Source organism: Schistocerca piceifrons, chromosome 11 (assembly GCF_021461385.2).
Source record: "Schistocerca piceifrons isolate TAMUIC-IGC-003096 chromosome 11, iqSchPice1.1, whole genome shotgun sequence".
Classification (NCBI taxonomy): domain Eukaryota; kingdom Metazoa; phylum Arthropoda; class Insecta; order Orthoptera; family Acrididae; genus Schistocerca; species Schistocerca piceifrons.
The window spans coordinates 128107497-128131243 of record NC_060148.1 but is presented as its reverse complement, the minus strand read 5'-3'; the positions used below and the strand labels follow the sequence as shown (position 1 = coordinate 128131243).

Here is a 23747-nt window from a genome sequence, read left to right as displayed (position 1 = left end):
AGATTTGCACCAGTGTAGTCTTTCAGAGGTTGTTGTGAGCGGTCGTGACTACAGCCGTGTTAAAAGGTAGCGCCAAGGTTCTCAGCCCGAAAGCTCATACTGTCAAAAAAAAAAAAAGTTATTTCTGCCTTTGAATAAATTGTAACTTGATATTTAGAGGGTGTTTCCTAATTATAATTTTTAAATCTTTTTTTTTAAATTTCCATTTGTTGAAAGAAATTTGTTTTCATCAGTTACCCACTGGCAGCTACTTCCACTCTCACATAGTGTCTACATCTACATCCATACAGCGCAAGCCACCTGATGGAGTGTGGCGGAGGGTACCTTGAGTACCTCTATCGGTTCTCCCGTCTATTCCAGTCTCGTATTGTTCGTGGGAAGGAGGATTGTCGGTATGGCTCTGTGTGGGCTGTAATCTCTCTGATTTTATCCTCACGGTCTCTTCGCGAGATATACGTAGGAGGGAGCAATATACCGCTCGACTCCTCAGTGAAGGTATGTTCTCGAAACTTCAACAAAAGCCCGCACCGAGCTACTGAGCGTCTCTCCTGCAGAGTCTTCCACTGGAGTTTATCTGTCATCTCCGTAACGCTTTCGCGATTACTAAATGATCCTGTAAAGAAGCGCGCTGCTCTCCGTTGGATCTTCTCTATCTCTTCTATCAACCCTATCTGGTACGGATCCCACACTGGTGAGCAGTATTCGAGCAGTGGGCGAACAAGCGTACTGTAATCTACTTCCTTTGTTTTCGGATTGCATTTCCTTAGGATTCTTCCAATGAAACTGTCTGGCATCTGCTTTCCCCACGATCAACTTTACATGATCATTCCATTTTAAATCACTCCTAATGCGTACTCCCAGATAATTTATGGAATTAACTGCTTCCAGTTGCTGACCTGCTATATTGTAGCTAAATGATAAGGGATCTTTCTTTCTATGTATTCGCAGCTCATTACACTTGTCTACATTGAGATTCAATGGCCATTCCATGCATCATGCGTCAATTAGCTGCAGATCCTCCAGCATTTCAGTACAATTTTCCATTGTTACAACCTCTCGATATACCACAGCAACATCCGCAAAAAGCCTCAGTGAACTTCCACAAGTTCATTTACTTATATTGTGAATAGCAACGGTCCTACGTCACTCCCCTGCGGCACACCTGAAATCACTCTTACTTCGGAAGACACCTCTCTCGCCATTGAGAATGACATGCTGCGTTCTGCTATCTAGGAACTCTTCAATCCAATCACACAATTGGTCTGATAGTCCATATGCTCTTACTTTGTTCATTAAACGACTGTGGAGAACTGTATCGAACGCCTTGCGGAAGTCAAGAAACACGGCATCTACCTGTGAACCCGTGTCTATGGTCCGCTGAGTCTCGTGGACGAATAGCGCGAGCTGGGTTTCACACGATCGTATTTTTCGAAACCCATGCTGATTCCTAGAGAGTAGATTTCTAGTCTCCAGAAAAGTCATTATACTCGAACATAATACGTGTTCCAAAATTCTACAACTGATAGACGTTAGAGATATAGGTCTATAGTTCTGCACATCTGTTCGACGTCGTCTTGAAAACGGGGATGACCTGTGCCCTTTTCCAATCCTTTGGAACGCTACGCTCTTCTAGAGGCCTACGGTACACCGCTGCAAGAAGGGGGGGCAACTTCTTTGGCGTACTCTGTGTAAAATCGAACTGGTCCAGCGGCCTTCCCTCTTGAGCGATTTTAATAGTTTCTTATCCCTCTGTCGTCTATTTCGATATCTACCATTTTGTCATTTGTGCGACAATCTAGAGAAGGAACTACAGTGGCAGTCTTCCTCTGTGAAACAGCTTTGGAAAAAGACATTTAGTATTTCGGCCTTTAGTCTGTCATCCTCTGTTCAGTACCATTTTGGTCACAGAGTGTCTGGACATTTTGTTTTGATCCACCTACCGCTTTGACGTAAGACCAAAATTTATTAGGATTTTCTGCCAAGTCAGTACGTAGAACTTTACTTTCGAATTCATTGAACGCCTCTCGCATAGCCCTCCTCACACTACATTTCGCTTCGCGTAATTTTTGTTTGTCTGCTAGGCTTTGGCTGTGTTTATGTTTGCCGTGAATTTCCCTTTGCTTCCGCAGCAGTTTTCTAACTCGGTTGGTGTACCACGGTGGCTCTTTTCCATCTCTTACGATCTTGCTTGGCACATACTCATCTAACACATATTGCACGGTGGTTTTGAACTTTGTCCACTGATCCTCAACACTATCTGTATTTGAGACAAAACTTTTTTGTTGAGCCATCAGGTACTCTGAAATCTGCTTTTTGTCACTTTTGCTAAACAGAAAAATCTTCCTACCTCTTAATATTTCTATTTACGGCTGAAGTCATCGATGCAGAAACCGCTTTACGACCGCTGATTCCTTGTTCTGCGTTAACTGTTTCAAATAGTTCGGGTCACCAGAAGGTCTAATATGTTATCGCCACGAGTCGGTTCTCTGTTTAACTGGTCAAGGTAGTTTTCAGATGAAGCACTTATAAAAATTTCACTGGATTCTTTGTCCCTATCACCCGTTATGAACGTTTGAGTCTCTCAGTCTATATCCCGCAAATTAAAATCTCCGCCCAGAACTATAACATGGTGGGGAAATCTACTCGAAATATTTTCCAAATTATCCTTCAGGTGCTCAGCCACAACAGCTGCTGAGCCAGGGGGCCTATAGAGACATCCAATTACCATGTCTGACCCTGCTTTAACCGTGACCTTCACCCAAATCATTTCACATTTCGGATCTCCGTCAATTTCCTTCGATAGTATTGCACTTCTTATCGCTATAAACACGCCTCCCCCTTCACTGTCCATCCTGTCTCTGCGGTATACATTACAATCTGAGTTTAGAATTGCATTACTGTTTATATCTGGTTTCAGCCAACTTTCTGTCTCTAGTACTATGTGGGCATTGTGACCGTTTATTAAAGAGAACAGTTTCGGGACCTTTCTATAGACGCTCCTGCAGTTTACTATTAGCAGATTAGTATTGTTATTCCCTGTTGCATTTTGCCTACTCCTACCTTGCCGCGTCTCAAGAGGCGTCCTGTCGGGCCTAGGGAGGGAATTCTCTAACCTAAAAGAAACCCCATATGCACTCCACACGTACTCAGCTACCCATGTAGCCGCTTCCTGCGTGTAGTGCACGCCTGACCTATTCAGGGGGACCCTAAATTTCTCCACCCGATAGCGGATGTCGAGAAATTTGCACCCCAGTGTGATTAAATGTGTTAATGTTCTTGATGAATCGCTAGTAAATAAAGTAAATTCTTTAAGAAAAGATTTTGAAAGTAAATCCACGGTTCAGTTTCATTGACAGTAACTTAATTACAAGCTATCTAATGCATAAGTAGGACCTATTTCCAAGAGCGTAACAGCACCAGTGTACGTGTGCTACGGTCCGTGACGAATCGTCGTGTTTGTGTTTGCTTACATCTTCTTTATCCTTATGACGAGGACTTTTACGGGGAGTGAGAATGTAATGTTTGAAAAGGAATCATGGAGAGAGGTGGCGCAGTGGCTAGCACACTGGACTCGCATTCGGGAGGACGAAGGTTCAGATCCGCATTTTGATTCAGGTTTTCCGTGATTTCCCTAAATCGCTGCAGACAAATGCCGGGATGGTTCCTATGACAGGGCACGGCCGACTTGCTTCCCCGTCCTTCCCTGATCCGATACGACCTCGCCGTTTGGTCCCCTTCCCCCAACAAACCAAAGAATTTGTATGAAAGTATGTCTAGGTGCAAGAACTGTGTCTACATGTGTTTCAAAAGAGCGGCGTCTAAGCTGTTTGGTGCTCATTCGTCCTAAGAAAAGGAGATAATTACACTACAGGCCATTAAAATTGCTACACCAAGAAGATGACGTGCTACAGACGCGAAATTTAACCGACAGGAAGAAGATGCTGTGATATGCAAATGATTAGCTTTTCACAGCATTCACAAAAGGTTGGCGCCGGTGGCGACACCTACAACGTGCTGACACGAGGAAAGTTTCCAACCGATTTCTCATACACAGACAGCAGTTGACCGACGTTGCCTGGTGAAACGTTGTGATGCTTCGTGTAAGGAGGAGAAATGCGTACCATCACGTTTCCGACTTTGATATAGGTCGGATTGTAGCCTATCGCGATTGCGGTTTATCGTATCGCGACATTGCTGCTCGCGTTGGTCGAGATCCGATGACTGTTAGCAGAATATGGAATCGGTGGGTTCAGGAGGGTAATACGGAACGCCGTGCTGGATCCCAACGGCCTCTTATCACTAGCAGCCGAGATGACAGGCATCTTATCCATATGGCTGTAACGGATCGCGCAGCCACGTTCGATCCCTGAGTCAACAGATGGGGACGTTTGCAAGACAACAACCACCTGTACGAAAAGTTCGACGACGTTTGCAGCAGCACGGACTATCAGCTCGGAGACCGTGCCTGCGGTTACTTCTGACTCTGCATCACAGACAGGAGCGCCTGCGATGGTGTACTCGACGACGAACCTGGGTGCACGAATGGCAAAACATTTTTTCGGATGAATCCAGGTTCTGTTTACAGCATCACGATGGTCGCATCCGTGTTTGGCGACATCGCAGTGAACGCACATTACGTGCGTGTATTCGTCATCGCCATACTGGCGTGTCACCCGGCGTGATGGTATGGGGTACCGTTGGTTACACGTCTCGGTCACCTGTTGTTCGCATTGACGGCACTTTGAGCAGTGGACGTTACATTTCACATGTGTTACGACCCGTGGCTCTACCCTTCATTCGATCCCTGCGAAACCCTACATTTCAGCAGGATAATGCACGACCGCATGTCGCAGGTCCTGTACGGGCCTTTCTGGATTCAGAAAATGTTCGAGTGCTGCCCTGGCCAGCACATTCTTCAGATCTATCATCAACTGAAAACGTCTGGTCAATGGTGGCCGAGCAACTGGCTCGTCACAATACGCCAGTCACTACTCTTGATGAACTGTGGTATCGTGTTGAAGCTGTGTGGGCAGCTGTACCTGTACACGCCATCCGAGTTTGTTTGACTCGATGCCCAGGCGTATCAAGGCCGTTATTGCGGCCAGAGGTGGTTGTTGTGGGTACTGATTTCACAGGATCTATGCACTCAAATTGCGTGAAAATGTAATCACATGTCAGTTCTAGTATAATATATTTGTCCAATGAATAACCGTTCGTCATCTGCATTTCTTCTTGGTGTAGCAATTTTAATGGCCAGTGGAGTACAAACTTGTTTCATTGTCGTGAAGAACCCTTAGCATGTTGAAGATGATGAACTGAAATTATTCCGCCAATTTGGATTTCATAAAACTTATTTCATAAATGAAATTAACTTCAGCACGACATACAGCTTAAAGCTCAGTTTATAGGATATCGTAAAAAGTAGTAGAAGACTGACTTTAGGAGTTGTTGCCTAGCATATACATGGTGTTTCCGTAACAGAGTGCAAAAATTTAACACGACATAGAGGATGCTCCACTGAACAATTTGAGTTCGGGAACCTAGGGTCGTAGAAGCCAGCTTATTATTCCCTCTTGGCTCTTGTATATATCGCATATTACGTCTCTCCCTGTAGCTTACCGCTATTTTTCTCAGAATTTCGAACGTCTTGCACCATTTTACACAGTCTAACGCTTTTTCAAGGTCAACAAATTCTGTAAACGTCTTTTGATTTTTCTTTAATTGTTAATTGGTAACCTATGGGAATTGTGTTCAGAGCCCCATTAGACTGTGGTTAGGGCGCGGCAAACCGACTGCCGTCCCGTTAAGAACTGATCGTTAAAAGTCGGAAGCATTCGGAACACTTCGTGTCGACTGTCCTCTGACTGCTGACTGCTGCCAATCTCGGCGACAACAGGGTGACGATACAGTTACTGCCTGACGAACTGTTGTTGTGTTGTATGTGTGTGAGAGGATAATTAATTAATTATTAACTGATTAACAACAGTAACTGAACTTGCATTTAAAACCATTAGGCGATACGAGAATGCGTTAAATGTAATTTTTCTTCTACTCATTTCGTCGTATTGCAAATGCCTCAATTTAATATCACACTTCTTGCTAGAATTCTGTACTGCATTTGAAGATGCCCGGTTCAAACATTCAAAAAAGTCTGCGATCAGTGCATTTTGTACCTGAAGTCAATGTCAAACTACTTTTATGCAGGATCAGCCGTTAAAAAGTGACTTTACATTGTTCAAATGGCCACGTAAGCTTCATTCTAAGGCCATTAATCTCAAACTTTCAGCATTACACAAAAAGCCGATGAGCCTCTTCATTCATGATCCTCCTCACCTGCTATAGGCTATAAAACAAGCTGTAGTTCCTGAAAGTCCATTTTATTCGTTCTAACTGCAAAGCAAACTAAAGTACAAAAATAAAAATATTAGTTAATGCCACTTGCCTTGTACCTTTCGGCTATTTCGTCTACATATGAGTCGTTTGGAGTGTATGCAATCCTCATAACGTCTTTCAAGTGTCTGAACAACCGATTACGATATTTGTTTTTCAAGTAGTTCATTTTTGAAAATAAAGGTTCAAAAAAATAGAAAAATAATAGCGGAAAAATAAACTGTGCACAGCCTCGTAAATTTTTATACGAGGTGTTTCCGTAAGAGCGTGCGAATATCTAACAGGACATAGATGATGATCCACCGAACAGTTTGAGGTAGGGGACTTGGAATCGGAGAAGCCTGCTTAAGGATATATGGAAGCAAACTTCTCTACCGCCTTGTTCAAATGGCTCTGAGCACTATGGGACAACATCTGAGGTCATCAGTCCCCTAGAACGTAGAACTACTTAATCCTAACTAACGTAAGGACATCACACACATCCATGCCCGAGGCAGGATTCGAACCTGCGACCGTAGTAGTCGCGCGGTTCCGGACTGAAGCGCCTAGAGCCGGCCGGAGTGGCCGAGCGGTTGAAGGTGCTACAGTCTGGAACCGCACGGCCGCTACGGTCGCAGGTTCGAATCCTGCCTCGGGCATGGATGTGTGTGATGTCCTTAGGTTAGTTAGGTTCAAGTAGTTCTAAGTTCTAGGGGACTTATGACGACAGCAGTTGAGTCCCATAGTGCTCAGAGCCATTTTGAAGCGCCTAGAACCGCTCGGCCGCCAAGACCGGCTACCGCCTTGTCTAGCGTTACTGTTTTCCATCTTATTTACAACTAACATGCGTACAAGGTTACACATGCTGTGCTGTTAATTTACACGTACATTCTTTATTTCCTGCAAGGAAACAACCTTATTACTATAGTTAAATTCTTTCATCTTGGCGGCTCGCGCATGCCCGCCCAGACGCTGGAGATTGCTGCGTTGCCAGTTGCACACGACGCACGCGCCAATAGGAGCAGCGCCATAGTATAGTATAGTATAGTTCGCAAACCTAGGTTTAGGGGGGAGCGCGCAGTTTATGAAGTAAAGCCACCACGGCCGCATTAACCCTTTCGCTGCTACAGAGACGTGCTCCCCGCATTCCGTGCTGTGCGCGATTTTGTCATCACTGCACTGCTCGCCTGTGCAGACACACGGTGTTTCGACTGCTTTGACACAATTATCATTCGATTTCACAAAAACTATTTGGCCCAAAAATTTGATTTTTACACGTCTTCTTGACTGATACCTTCCCCACATAAATGACTTAATTTTGTTTCGATGTTCAACGCAGTTATTGTGCAGTTTAGATGTAGTAAACCATTGCACGTAATTTCGAAGAGTTTGCAGAGGTAATTGTCCATAGCGTATACTTTCCATACGGTCGATTTCAGTTGCCACTAGAAATTTCAAAAAATTGCATTCGAACGAATATAAATCATGCAGTAAGACACTTCGACATTGTTTTTAAATAAAGAAATTAAGCTCCAAACAAGGTTTGAACTCAGAACTTCGCGCTTAGCAGCCAAACACTTTGACCGTTCGCTAACGCAACTCATCATTCAATAGGCCTTACAAAGGAGTTTAAAATAGCACACAAAATACCGACAAACACTGTTGGTATATGAATTACTCACGTTTCGTCGAAGTTCAATAGGAAATAAACAATTACCGCGAAAAAGCGGTTCGTGAGAATGATACAAACACCTTTCCTTGCTATCGCCTGAATTCCGAAGCTTATTGCTTGTTTGGTTTAATTAATTAATAGTTGTTGTTGTGGTCTTCAGTCCTGAGACTGGTTTGATGCAGCTCTCCATGCTACTCTATCCTGTGCAAGCTTCTTCATCTCCCAGTACCTACTGCAACCTACATCCTTCTGAATCTGCTTAGTGTATTCATCTCTTTGTCTCCCCCTACGATTTTTACCCTCCACGCATCGCTCCAATACTAAATTGGTGATCCCTTGATGCCTCAGAACATGTCCTACCATCCGATCCCTTCTTCTGGTCAAGTTGTGCCACAAACTTCTCTTCTCCCCAATCCTATTCAATACTTCCTCATTAGTTATGTGATCTACCCATCTAATCTTCAGCATTCTTCTGTAGCACCACATTTCGAAACCTTCTATTCTCTTCTTGTCCAAACTGTTTATCGTCCATGTTTCACTTCCATACATGGCTACACTCCATACAAATACTTTCAGAAACGACTTCCTGACGCTTAAACCTATACTCGATGTTAACAAATTTCTTTTCTTCAGAAATGCTTTCCTTGCCATTGCCAGTCTACATTTTATATCCTTTCTACTTCGACCATCATCAGTTATTTTGCTCCCCAAATACCAAAACTCCTTTACTAGTTTAAGCGTCTCATTTCCTAATCTAATTCCCTCAACATCACCCGACTTAATTCGACTAAATTCCTTTATCCTCGTTTTGCTTTTGTTGATGTTCATCTTATATCCTCCCTTCAAGACACCATCCATTCCGTTCAACTGCTCTTCCAAGTCCTTTGCTGTCTCTGACAGAATTACAATGTCATCGGCGAACCTCAGTTTTTATTTCTTCTCCATGGATTTTAATACCTACACCGAATTTTTATTTTGTTTCCTTTGCTGCTTGCTCAATATACAGATTGAATAACATCGGGGAGAGGCTACAACCCTGCCTTACTCCCTTCCCAACCACTGCTTCCCTTTCATGTCCCTCGACTCTTTATAACTGCCATCTGGTTTCTGTACAAATTGTAAATAGCCTTTCTCTCCCTGTATTTTACCCCTGCCACCTTTAGAATTTGAAAGAGAGTATTCCAGTCAATATTATCAAAAGCTTTCTCTAAGTCTACAAATGCTAGAAACGTAGGTTTGCCTTTCCTTAATCTTTCTTCTAAGATAAGTCGTAAGGTCAGTATTGCCTCACGTGTTCCAGTATTTCTACGGAATCCAAACTGATCTTCCCCGAGGTCGGCTTCTACTAGTTTTTCCATTCGTCTGCAAAGAATTCGTGTTGGTATTTTGCAGCTGTGGCTTATTAAACTGATTGATTGGTAATTTTCACATCTGTCAACATCTGCTTTCTTTGGGATTGGAATTATTATATTCTTCTTGAAGTCTGAGGGTATTTCGCCTGTTTCATAATTAATAGAATATGAAGCAATTGGTATAAAGAATGCTTTTTCCAAACTTCCTATAAAACAAAGTCTGCTATCAAGACCTTGCTTTTGTTCAATTACTTACTTTATGACTGAACGTTTCTAAAGCTGAAGACACTCGTCCGTGCTCTGCACTGCTGTCGAGATCTGGCAACGTCGTTCTCTCTTCATTGGCTGACTGTTTTGTGACGTCAGATGCACAGAACGAACCTAAACTCGGCCGCTGTCGTAAATGACGCGCACTTTAGGAATTCATGAGCCTGATTTTGTTTACTTTACCTGTCCATAAGGTTTCTCTTTTGTATTAATATTGTCGCATTACGGAACGTGATGTGAATCAACAACAAACTCATTCATTACTCAGAGCTGTAAAGAGAGGGGCAGAATAATACGATGGAGCAGTACCGGTACGGTTTAGCTGACTTCACTGGCACGCACCTTGTGTATGGGGAAGTACGTCGCAATGCTTTCGCCGCTGAAACGCTGTAAGGGAACAAGACACTTGTCTATGAGACCCCAGTGGATAAGGAGATGGAATTATTAGGTCTACAACTTTGCTTCCGCGGTTTTGCAGTAGACGTTATTAGTGGAAAGTAGTGGCGCAAGTCGTAGGTCGTGTCATACAGTAAGCTTAGGCATTTGAGAACATAACGCCATCAAAATATTAGTCGATTTTTGATTGTATCTCGGCTGAACATGTCAACTTACGAGACCAATTCTCATCATCTGCGGGAGGTTTTAATTTTCTCCTCTGATATGAAGGAATCTGCGGCTGAGGCTCAGAAAAGGCTGGGCAAGGCCTATGATGAGACGCCTGTTAGTGACAGAACTTTGCAGAAAATGGCTTCCATGCTTCAAGAACGGTGATTTTGACGAAGACCGGCATGGTTGTGAAAAAGAGAGAGCTTTCGATAATTAATTATTTCTAATTTCTGCTACCAGTAACTTTATTTTATTTTTAATCTAACATAATACATAATAAAAATGATAAATGTAACAAATGAGCAGTAGCAACTCACATTAAAGACACCTGTACATTTGCCTGGTTGCATGATAGTATATTGTGATGCGTATTGCTGTATTATGTTGAAAGACACACTGCTCGCTAGGTGAATATATTTGTATATTGTAGATCTGAGGATGGTCATTACGGACTGAAACCGGGCATCGTCTACAGAATTGATATTGTGATCGGAGACTGGAATAAAAAAATTTTACACCGAAGATAGTGTGTGTCAGAATCTTGTTTGCCGATGCCATGCTTGCATTGAGGTTGATGGCCGTCAGTTTTGGCTCATTTTAGAAGTTACAGTACAAATGGTACATTCAGTGTGCCAATAATGGTATTTGCAGTTAACCTATGTAAATTAAAAAGTACATGAGTATTAAAAGAAATCCGCTAAATTTCGATTACAAGGTAAGTCACACGAACTTGAAGGCTGTAAATTCGACTAAACACTTAAGGATTACAATTACAAATAACGTAAATTGGAACGATCATATAGATATTGTTGTGGGTAGACCAAACCAAAGACTGCGATTCATCGGCAGAACACTTAGAAGGTGCAACAGGTCCACTAAAGAGACTGCTTACACCACGCTTGTCCGCCCTATTCTGGAGTACTGCTGTGCGGTGTGGGATCCGCATCAAGTGGGACTGACGGATGACACCGAAAAAGTTCAAAGAAGGACAGTTCGTTTTGTATTATCGCGAAATAGGGGAGATAGTGGCACAGACATGATACGTGGAGTGGCAACCATCATGGGCGTACCCAGCGAGGGGCAGGAGGGGGGGGGGAGAGGGGCAGCTAAAAGATATTCGAAGTTTTTACTAGTTTACTGTTTTATTTAATAAGAAATGCTGCATGTTTTCTCGGATTGTACAAGTCCATTCTTGTATTTAAAATGTTTATTAAAAGCAGTTTTTCACTGGTTTACTGTTTTATTTAATAAGAAGTGCTGTATGTTGTCTCGTGTCCTTGTTTCCTGAGACTAGTATGACCTGCCCCGCCCCCCCCCCCCCCCCCCAGTTCAGATCGTGGGTACACCCTTGGCAACCATTAAAACAAATGCGTTTTTCATTGCGGCGGGATTTTCTCATGATATTTCGATCACAAGTTTTCTCCTCCGATTGCAAAAACATTCTGTTGGCAACCACCTACATAGGTAGAAATGATCATCACGATAAAATAAGAGAAATCACAGCTCGCACGGAAAAATTTAAGTGCTCGTTTTCACCGCGTGCTGTCCGAGAGTGGAAAGGTAGAGAGACAGCTTAAAGGTAGTTCATTGGGCCAATTTATTGTGAATAGCGGAGTAATCACGATGATGTAGAATGCTATTGATGTTAACAGACACTATCCTATAATCCTGCTGCATGACTGTCAGCGTAGATAGGGCACCTTGCAGTCGCTAATTCTTCCGTACACAGGGAAGTCGCGACTCGCACAGAAAAATTTAAGTACCCCCAATTCCTGCACCCCCCATGAACCATGGACCTTGCCGTTGGTGGGGAGGCTTGCGTGCCTCAGCGATACAGATAGCCGTACCGTAGGTGCAACCACAACGGAGGGGTATCTGTTGAGAGGCCAGACAAACGTGTGGTTCCTGAAGAGGGGCAGCAGCCTTTTCAGTAGTTGCAGGGGCAACAGTCTGGATGATTGACTGATCTGGCCTTGATAACCAAAACGGCCTTGCTGTGCTGGTACTGCGGACGGCTGAAAGCAAGGGGAAACTACGGCCGTAATTTTTCCCGAGGGCATGCAGCTTTAATGTATGGTTAAATGATGATGGGGTTCTCTTGGGTAAAGTATTCCGGAGGTAAAATAGTCCCCCATTCGGATCTCCGGGCAGGGACTACTCAAGAAAATGTCGTTATCAGGAGAAAGAAAACTGGCGTTCTGCGGATCGGAGCGTGGAATGTCAGATCCCTTAATCGGTCAGGTAGGTTAGAAAATTTAAAAAGGGAAATGGATAGGTTAAAATTAGATATAGTGGGAATTAGTGAAGTTCAGTGGCAGGAGGAACAAGACTTCTGGTCAGGTGACTACAGGGTTATAAACACAAAGTCAAATAGGGGTAATGCAGGAGTAGCTTTAATAATGAATAGGAAAATAGGAATGCGGGTAAGCTACTACAAACAGCATAGTGAACGCATTATTGTGGCCAAGATAGATACGAAGCCCACGCCTACTACAGTAGTACAAGTTTATATGCCAACTAGCTCTGCAGATGAAGAAATTGAAGAAATGTATGATGAAATAAAAGAAATTATTCAGATAGTGAAGGGAGACGAAAATTTAACAGTCATAGCTGACTGGAATTCGAGTGTAGGAAAAGGGAGAGAAGGAAACGTAGTAGGTGAATATGGATTAGGGCTAAGAAATGAAAGAGGAAGCCGTCTGGTAGAGTTTTACACAGAGCACAACTTAATCATAGCTAACACTTGGTTTAAGAATCATGATAGAAGGTTGTATACATGGAAGAACCCTAGAGATACTAAAAGGTATCAGATAGACTATATAATGGTAAGACAGAGATTTAGGAACCAGGTTTTAAATTGTAAGACATTTCCAGGGGCAGATGTGGACTCTGACCACAATCTATTGGTTATGACCTATAGATTAAAACTGAAGAAACTGCAAAAAGGTGGGAATTTAAGGAGATGGGACCTGGATAATCTGAAAGAACCAGAGGTTGTAGAGTGTTTCAGGGAGAGCATAAGGGAACAATTGACAGGAATGGGGGAAAGAAATACAGTAGAAGAATGGGTAGCTCTGAGGGACGAAGTAGTGAAGGCAGCAGAGGATCAAGTAGGTAAAAAGACTAGGGCTAGTAGAAATCCTTGGGTAACAGAAGAAATATTGAATTTAATTGATGAAAGGAGAAAATATAAAAATGCAGTAAATGAAGCAGGCATAAAGGAATACAAACGTCTCAAAAATGAGATCGACTGGAAGTGCAAAATGGCTAAGCAGAGATGGCTAGAGGACAAATGTAAGGATGTAGAGGCCTATCTCACTAGAGGTAAGATAGATACCGCCTACAGGAAAATTAAAGAGATCTTTGGAGAGAAGAGAACCACTTGTATGAATATCAAGAGCTCAGATGGCAACCCAGTTCTAAGCAAAGAAAGGAAGGCAGAAAGGTGGAAGGAGTATATAGAGGGTTTATACAAGGGCGATGTACTTGAGGACAATATTATGGAAATGGAGGAGGATGTAGATGAAGATGAAATGGGAGATAAGATACTGCGTGAACAGTTTGACAGAGCACTGAAAGACCTGAGTCGAAACAAGGCCCCAGGAGTAGACAACATTCCATTGGAACTACTGACGGCCTTGGGAGGGACAGTCCTGACAAAACTCTACCATCTGGTGAGCAAGATGTATGAAACAGGCGAAATACCCTCAGACTTCAAGAAGAATATAGTAATTCCAATCCCAAAGAAAGCAGGTGTTGACAGATGTGAAAATAAAAGTCGAGGGACATGAAAGGGAAGCAGTTAGTTGGGAAGGGAGTACGACAGGGTTGTAGCCTCTCCCCGATGTTATTCAATCTGTATATTGAGCAAGCAGTGAAGGAAACAAAAGAAAAATTCGGTGTAGGTATTAAAATCCATGGAGAAGAAATAAAAACTTTGAGGTTCGCCGATGACATTGTAATTCTGTCAGAGACAGCAAAGGACTTGGAAGAGCAGTTGAACGGAATGGATGGTGTCTTGAAAGCAGGATATAAGATGAACATCAACAAAAGCAAAACGAGGATAATGGAATGTGGTCGAATTAAGTAGGGTGATGTTGAGGGTATTAGATTAGGAAATGAGACACTTAAAGTAGTGAAGGAGTTTTGCTGTTTGGGGAGCAAAATAACTGATGATGGTCGAAGTAGAGAGGATATAAAATGTAGACTGGCAAATGCAAGGAAAGCGTTTGTGAAGAAGAGAAATTTGTTAACATCGAGTATCGATTTAAGTGTCAGCAAGTCATTTCTGAAAGTATTTGTATGGAGTGTAGCCATGTATGGAAGTGAAACATGGACGATAAATAGCTTGGACAAGAAGAGAATAGAAGGTTTCGAAATGTGGTGCTACAGAAGAATCCTGAAGATTGGATGGGTAGATCACATAACTAATGAGGAAGTATTGAATAGGATTGGGGAGAAGAGAGGTTTGTGGCACAACTTGACCAGAAGAAGGGATCGGTTGGTAGGACATGTTCTGAGGCATCAAGGGATCACCGTGGAGGGTAAAAATCGTAAGGGGAGACCAAGAGATGAATATACTAAGCAGATTAAAAAGGATGTAGGTTGCAGTAGGTACTGGGAGATGAAGAAGCTTGCACAGGATAGAGTAGCATGGAGAGCTACATCAAGCCAGTCTCGGGACTGAAGACCACAACAACAATAACCAAGTCCTGCGCGCCGTTCGAGAGTGGCGAGAGTGGAGCCTGTGATATGCCTTGACACTTACTAGCCGAGAGAAGTGATTGGTCCATCGACATTACAATTTATATTGGTCTAAAGTGAATATATTTCGCGAGGAGGTGCGTTTCGCCTGCGCGAGCGAAGTATTTACTCCGTGACTCTTCGCTGCTCCATCGCGAGCGGACAAAGGTAAGAGAACCGGAATGTGACTGGACTTTGTTGCGAGACACGATAACGAGAGGAGGTGTAGGAAGTGTGCACAATGAATTTTGTGTGGTGATTAAAGATTACTTTATGGAAAGAAAAACTCCTCACGAGACTAAAGAGAAGTTTGATAAACATTGCGGTGACTCTGCGTCTTCCACGAGAAGTGGTTTCAAAATTTTCGGAGTGGCCATATGAGCACAAGTGATGCTGAACGTTCTGAATGCCCTGTCGAGGTTACGACTCCAGAAATCATTCATAAAATCCAGGATACGGTGATGGATGACGGAAGAGCTAACGTGCGTGAGATTGCTAGTGCTGTGGGCATCTCAAATGTACGGGTACATTAACATTTGGACATGAAAAGGCTATCTGCAAGATGGGTTCCGCGATTGCTCACACTTGACCAAAAACGGAATCGTGTGAAGTGTTGCAAGGATGGTTTGAAGCTGTTCAGGAAGAATCTGCAGGATTTTAAGTGGCGTTTCGTCACTGTGGATGAAACATGGGTACATTTCTATACTCCTGAGACCGAACAACAGTCTAAACAATGGATTACCAAGGGAGGATCTGCACCAAAAAAGGCGAAGACCATTCCTTCTGCTCGAAAGGTTATGGCGACTGTCTTTTGGGATTCACAAGGGATAATCGACGATCTGGAAAAGGGTAAAAATATTACAAGTGCATATTATTCATCGTTATTGGACCGTTTGAAAACCGAGCTGCAAGAAATACGCCGGCAATTGGACCGCAAAGAAGTCCTTTACTATCGCGACAATGCACCAGCACACACCTCAGCAGTTGTGGTCGCAAAATTATTGGAAATAGGATTCCACCTCTTTTCACATCCCCCCTATTCTCAAGGCTTCGCTCCCTCGGGCTACTGTTGTTGTAGTTAGCAGAAGAGCCAACACCGTGTTGCTAGTGGAGGCCGAAATGCGCGCGTTTTAGCTCACGCAGGCTGGCGTGAGGAGGGAAGAACTATACTGACGTGAGGTCTGGAACATGAAAAGGAATGAGAATTCGGAAAGCGGACGTAGCTAGTTGGATACTTAACCTTAATCCATTTATGATGAACGTCGCTCTTGACGGTACATGATTCACAATATTATCTGTTCAGAAGACATTCATAGTAACTGAATATGGCGCCTTGCTAGGTCGTAGCAAATGACGTAGCTGAAGGCTATGCTAAACTGTCGTCTCGGCAAATGAGAGCGTATGTAGACAGTGAACCATCGCTAGCAAAGTCGGCTATACAACTGGGGCGAATGCTAGGGAGTGTGTCTAGACTAGACCTACCGTGTGGCGGCGCTCGGTCTGCAATCACCGATAGTGGCGACACGCGGGTCCGACGTATACTAACGGACTGCGGACGATTTAAAGGCTACCACCTAGCAAGTGTGGTGTCTGGCGGTGACACCACAACTATTTGTTCCCGAATTTCAAGAAATGGATGATGGGACAAAGATTTTATTCAAACGAGGAGATGATTTCAGCAACTAATAGCTATTTTGAAGACTTGGATAACTCTTATTATTCGGAAGGGATCACAAAATTAGAACAGCGATGGACGAAGTGTATAAGTCTAAAAAGAGACTATGTCGAAAACACACACCATAACCTTTCTGGCCGAAGGAATGGTCTTCGCCTTTTTTGGTGCAGATTTTCCCTTGGTAACCCATTGTTTAGATTGTTCTTTGGTCTCAGGAGTATAGTAACGTATCCATGTTTCATCCACAGTGACGGAACGACGCTTAAAGTCCTGCGGATTCTTCCTGAAGAGCTGCAAACCATCCCTGTAACATGTAAGTAGGTTTTATTTTTGCATGGACTTTTGAAATGCCTCTCGTAGTTGGCTTTGGATAGTCTGCCTTCCTGAGATAATGTGTGTGTGTGTATGTGTGTGTGTGTGTGTAATGTTACATTTCTCATGCAGATGCTTGGCACCCCTGGATGCCTGGTGCCTGGTGCATCTACTCACCAGCCGGGCAGCCTCCTTTACCACAGAGTCCTTCGCCGCCGACGACTCCTGGCGGTTTTCGTTGACGTACAGGGCGGCGAGGACGGCTTCGCTCTTCTGCGGGATTTCCTTGCACTGCAAACACACACGTACCTGTATCATCAACACAGTTTTATACAGTAACCCATGAATCTACATCTACATTTATACTCCGCAAGCCACCCAACGGTGTGTGGCGGAGGGCACTTTACGTGCCACTGTCGTTACCTCCCTTTCCTGTTCCAGTCGCGTATGGTTCGCGGGAAGAACGACTGCCGGAAAGCCTCCGTGCGCGCTCTAATCTCTCTAATTTTACATTCGTGATCTCCTCAGGAGGTATAAGTAGGGGGAAGCAATATATTCGATACCTCATCCAGAAACGCACCCTCTCGAAACCTGGACAGCAAGCTACACCGCGATGCAGAGCGCCTCTCATGCAGAGTCTGCCACTTGAGTTTGTTAAACATCTCCGCAACGCTATCACGGTTACCAAATAACCCAGTGACGAAACGCGCCGCTCTTCTTTTGATCCTCTCTATCTCCTCTGTCAACCCGACCTGGTACGGATCCCACACTGATGAGCAATACTCAAGTATAGGTCGAACGAGTGTTTTGTAAGCCACCTCCTTTGTAGATGGACTGCATTTTCTAAGGACTCTCCCAATGAATCTCAACCTGGCACCCGCCTTACCAACTATTAATTTTATATGATCATTCCACTTCAAATCGTTCCGCACGCATACTCCCAGATATTTTACAGAAGTAACTGCTACCAGTGTTTGTTCCGCTATCATATAATCATACAATAAAGGATCCTTCTTTCTATGTATTCGCAATACATTACATTTGTCTATGTTAAGGGACAGTTGACACTCCCTGCACCAAGTGCCTATCCGCTGCAGATCTTCCTGCATTTCGCTGCAATTTTCTAATGCTGCAACTTCTCTGTATACTACAGCATCATCCGTGAAAAGTAACAGGGAACTTCCGACACTATCCACTAGGTCATTTATATATATTGTGAAAAGCAATGGTCCCATAACACTCCCCTGTGGCACGCCAGAGGTTACTTTAACGTCTGTAGACGTCTCTCCATTGAGAACAACATGCTGTGTTCTGTTTGCTAAAAACTCTTCAATCCAGCCACACAGCTGGTCTGATATTCCGTAGGCTCTTACTTTGTTTATCAGGCGACAGTGTGGAATTGTATCGAAGGCCTTCCGGAAGTCAAAGAAAATGGGTCTCATGAACAAATAAAGCGAACAAATAAAGCTGTTTCCGGAATCCATGTTGATTCCTACAGAGTAGATTCTGGGTTTCCAGAAGCGACATGCGTGCGGTAGCGTTCTCGCTTCCCACGCCTGGGTTCCCGGGTTCGATTCCCGGCGGGGTCGGGGATTTTCTCTGCCTCGTGATGACTGGGTGTTGTGTGACGTCCTTAGGTTGGTTAGTTTTTTTGAAGCGACATGATACGCGAGCAAAAACATCTTCTAAAATTCTACAACAGATCGACGTCAGATATAGGTCTATAGTTTTGCACATCTGCTCGACGACCCTTCTTGAAGACCGGGACTACCTGTGCTCTTTTCCAATCATTTGGAACCCTCCGTTCCTCTGGAGACTTGCGGTACACGGCTGTTAGAAGGGGGGCAAGTTCTTTCGCATACTCTGCGTAGAATCGGATTGGTATCCCGTCAGGGCCAGTGGATTTTCCTCTGTTGAGTGATTTCAGTTGCTTGTCTATGTAGATTCCTTCAAAAATAAATAAATAAATAATGCAATATCTCTTCGGACACACATGCTTATCTGAAGGAACAGCGACTACAGGCATTATGAAATACAAGGAATGTATTTGCAGTGGCGAATAAGGACAACCGTCGTCTGTATAACTGAATGACAACAGTGAAAATTTGTGCCGGACTGAGACTCGAACCCGGATTGCTCGCTTATAGTGAGTGATCGCCTTACCATTTCTCTTTGCTTTCCTTTCTTTTCTTTCAAACATTCTTTTCTTGGGCCTCCCATATCGCCTCATAGCCCAGCCATTCTATCCCCTCGTGTGTCTTAATCGACTAGCTTCTTAGTTTTAATTCCTATCGTTGCTACGCATACACTATTGTGATCAGAAGTATCCTAGCTGAAAATAACTTACAAGTTCGTGGCGCCCTCCATCGGTAATGCAGGAATCAATATGGTGCTGGCCCACCCTTACCCTTGATGACAGCTTACACTGTCGCAGGCATACGTTCAGTGAGGTGCTGGAAGATTTCTTGGGGAATGGCAGCCCGTTCTTCAGGGAGGAGAGGTATCGATGTCGGTCGGTGACGCCTGCCACGAAGTTGGTGTTCCAAAACATCCCAAAGTTGTTCTATAGGATTCACGTCAGGACTCTGTACAGGCCGCCCGTTACAGCGATGTTATTGTCGTGTAACCACTCCGCCACAGGCCGTGCATTACGAACAGGTGCTCGATCGTGATGAATGATGCATTAAAAAAAAAAGCTCAAATGTGTGTGAAATCTTATGGGACTTAACTGCTAAGGTCATCAGTCCCTAAGCTTACACACTACTTAACCTAAATTATCCTAAGGACAAACACACAGTCATGCCCGAGGGAGGACTCGAACCTCCGCCGGGACCAGCCGCACAGTCCATGACTACAGCGCCTTAGACCGCTCGGCTAATCCTGCGCGGCAATGATGCAATCGTCATCCTCGAATTGCTCTTCAACAGTGACAAGCAAGAAGGTGCTGAAAACATCAATGTAGGCCTGTGCTGTGGTACTGCCACGCAAAACACCAAATGGTGCAAGCCCCATCCATGAAAAACACGACCATACCATAACACCACCGCCTACAATTTTACTGTCGGCACTACACACTCTGGCAGATGACGTTCACCGGGCATTCGCCATACCCACGCCCTGCCATCGGATCGACACATTGTGTACCGTGATTCGCCACTCCACACAACGTTTCCCACTGTTTAATCGTCCAATATTTACGCTCCTTACACCAAGCGAGTCGTCGTTTGGCAATTACCTGCTTGATGTGTGGCTTGTGAACAGCCACTCGACCACCAAATCCAAGTTTTCTCGCATCCCGCCTAACTGTCATAGTAGTTACAGTGGATCCTGATGCAGTTTGGAATTCCTGTGTGATGGTCTGGATAGATGTCTGCCTATTACCAATTACGATCTGCTTCTAATGCAGATGCCGGCAGTCTGTCAGCCAACAGACGATGTTGGCCTGTACGCTTTTGTGCTGTACGTGTCCCTCCACGTTTCCACTTCACTATCACATCGGAAACAGTGGACCTAGGGATGTTTAGCAGTGTGGAAATCTCGCGGACAGACGTATGACAAGTGACAGCGAATCACATGACCACGTTCGAGGTCCGTGAGTCCGGCCCCCCATTCTGCTCTCTCACGATGTCTAATGACTACTGAGGTCGCTGATATGGAGCACCTGGCAGTAGGTGCCAGTACAATGCACCTAATACGAAAAAGTATGGTTTTTGGGTGGGTGTTCGGATACTTTTGATCATTAGTGTATCATTGCTTATAGTAGAGTAGTTCCGTCATTTTTATTTGTTTTTCAATGTACCGACGGCTTCACAGTTTCTCTTCTTGGTGTCTGTCCACAACCTTTTCACGACGGCGGTGTTCAGCACTTCATCTGTTTATGCTTCATAAGTTAGGCTCGTCATAATTCTGAAAGCACCAGCTGCCAGGACAGGACAGAGCCTATTTTTTAAAAAAAATTATTTATTTAGTATTTCTGTGTCCTTTTGTAGTGATGTATCCACCGTTCTCGACATTTCTGCAGAATAAATCTGTTTCTCCTCAGAAAACAAATATACAGAAAAAACTAAATAAACACTTCACCTTCTTCTGGCGGACGTCTTTAATGGAGGGTGCAGGAGAAAAATAAATGAAGGCCCCTTCTCGCCCTTAAAATACAAAAAAACGTAAAAGTGTAGTTAAAACATTAGTATGAAATACTTGTTATGTGGGAAACTGATAAGGACATAATTCGATTCTGATTTCATTTCTTGCTTTAAAATCTTCTGAATTCCTTGATTCAGATATAATGTTTTTATCTTAGAGTTACTTCTACGAATCTGGCGTAGTTTTTCCTATAAGTTCTTCTTTTTGAAACTAGATGCGGTTCGAATGCAAATCCATTAGGCTATCCGAGCACACTTCACAGCCAGATCCAAAATTCCGTATGTCGACAGCAGTGTGTACAGGGTGATTATAATTAATCTTCCAAACCGCAGTAGAAGCAACACCACTGGTCAGAATGACGTCAAATTGCAATCCAATATTATTGGAGAAGGGGGAAAACGTATGGCATAAGGAAAAAAAATTGCGTGAAAATTGATCAGTAGACCAACAGGTAGCCTTATGGTGAGGCGACTGTCCCTGCCTCAAACGGAAATATGGGTTCGAGTCGCAGTCCAGCACGAATCTTCATTCTCATCCCATTATACAGAGCTAATGGTTGTCTGTAGCTTCAATTGCGAATACATTTTTTTTTTTTTGTAAATGGGAGACCACCTATTTTCATCACCTCCAGAAGCTGTCAAATCCTTCATAGACAATTTTTTCAAGACAATAACACCAGAGTGGGAAAACGTTTCCACAATTTCTCTAAACGAACGCAACGTTCTATAATTTTTAAAGGTGAATATTTTTAAAAACAGTGCACTTACGTGGACGATTAAAACTGTATGTGAGACCAGGACTAATCCTGGACATTTTCTTTGCTCTCGGCATTTTGTCTGGGTGGATGTCATTCATCGCTGAATCCTATACTCAGTTTTTTTTTTCTTTTTTACGAGGATGAGTCAAATGAAAACCTTAAACATTTCTTTTAAATATTATTTATTGTACAGGAGTGGTACAAAGCTGTATCACTTTTCAACATAATCTCCACACTCAATGCAAGTCCTCCAACACTTACAAAGTGCATAAATTCCTTTAGGAAAATTCTTTCGGTACTCCGCGCAACCGTTCGTGTACCTCTTCATCAGAACGGGACTTCATTCCTCCCATTGCGTCTTTGAGTGGTCCAAACATATGGAAATCAGTCAGGGCAAGGCCTGGCGAGTATGGTGGATGAGGAAGACACCCAAAGTGCAGGTCTGTGATTGTCGCAACTGTTGTACGGGCAGTGTGGGGCCTTGCATTGTCGTGTTGCAAAAGGACACCTGCTGACAGCAATCCACGCCGCTTTGATTTGATTGCAGGCCGCAGATGATTCTTTAGGAGATCTCTGTACGGTCCACTGGTGACAGTGGTCCCTCTAGGCGTGTAATGCTCCAAAATGACGCCTTTTTCGTCCCAAAAGAGAGTCAGAATAACCTTCCCTGCTGATGGTTCTGTTCGAAACTACTTTGGTTTTGGTGATGAGGAATGGCGCCATAGCTTCCTCGCTCTCTTCCTTTCCGGTTAGTGGAAGTGAACCCAGGTTTCGCCCCCAGTAACGATTCTGGCAAGGAAGCCCTCACCTTCTCGTTCAAAGCGCCGAAGAAGTTCTTCACGAGCATCAACACCTTGTTCTCTTATTTCAGGAGTCAGCTGCCGTGGCACCCATCTTGCAGACACTTTGTGGAACTGGAGCACATCACGCACAGCGTGGTCCGCTGACCCATGACTAATCTGTAAACATGCTGAAATGTCATTCAGTGTCACTCGGCGGATTTCCTTCATTGTGGCTTCAACTGCTGCAATGTTCTGTGGAGTCACAACTCGTTGTGCCTGAGCTGGACGAGGAGCATCTTTCACTGAAGTCACACTATTTGCGAACTTCCTACTCCATTCGTAGACTTGCTGCTGTGACAAACATGCATCACCGTACTGAACCTTCATTCGTCGATGAATTTCAACAGGTTTCACACCTTCACTACGCAAAAACCGAACAACAGAACGCTGTTCTTCCCTGGTGCAAGTCGCAAATGGGGCGGCCATCTTTATACTGATACTGCGACGGTATGTGTGCATCTGCACTATGCTGCCACCTACAGGCCATACTGCATACTGTTTGTAGCACGCTCACCAACTTACAGGATAACGGCGCGAAATTTCGATTTGTTATTACAAATTTAAGGTTTTCATTTGACTCATCCTCGTATTACAGAGGACGGCTACCTTGGCAGTGACAGCGACCGACTCAGCTATAAAGGTACGACAGACGACCCGTCCTCACAGCTTTACATCCGCTCATGCCTCCTCTGCTATCTTCCGAACTTCACAGACGTTCTCCTGCAAACCTTGCGAGACTACGACCCGAGGAAGAGTGCATATTATGGACAAACCGTTTACAAGGGGACCGTAAGAACTTCCCCTCACTGATATCATTCGCGTTGACAGTGCGTGTAGGGCACGTTTAAAAATTGAGCGCATACAAATTTTTGCATGTGATGTCCGCCAGTTGTGCAAAACACTGTTTTTCTCAGTACCCAAACATGTTTCTGCACCACTGTGCCGTCATCAGTGGGTTTTCGTTTTTTATTTATTCTGCAATGTGAACATTATGTTAAATGATTATAAA

General features: G+C 43.9%; 1 protein-coding gene across 1 annotated transcript in view; it reads right to left on the bottom strand.

Annotated features, from left to right (window-relative positions):
* LOC124720299 (speckle-type POZ protein-like) overlaps positions 1–23747 on the bottom strand; it is a 126570-nt gene that overhangs the window by 37399 nt on the left and 65424 nt on the right. Inside the window, exon 3 of the mRNA XM_047245609.1 lies at positions 17174–17287. Coding sequence (XP_047101565.1) covers positions 17174–17287 — 114 coding nt within the window. The remainder of the gene's footprint in view (positions 1–17173; positions 17288–23747) is intronic.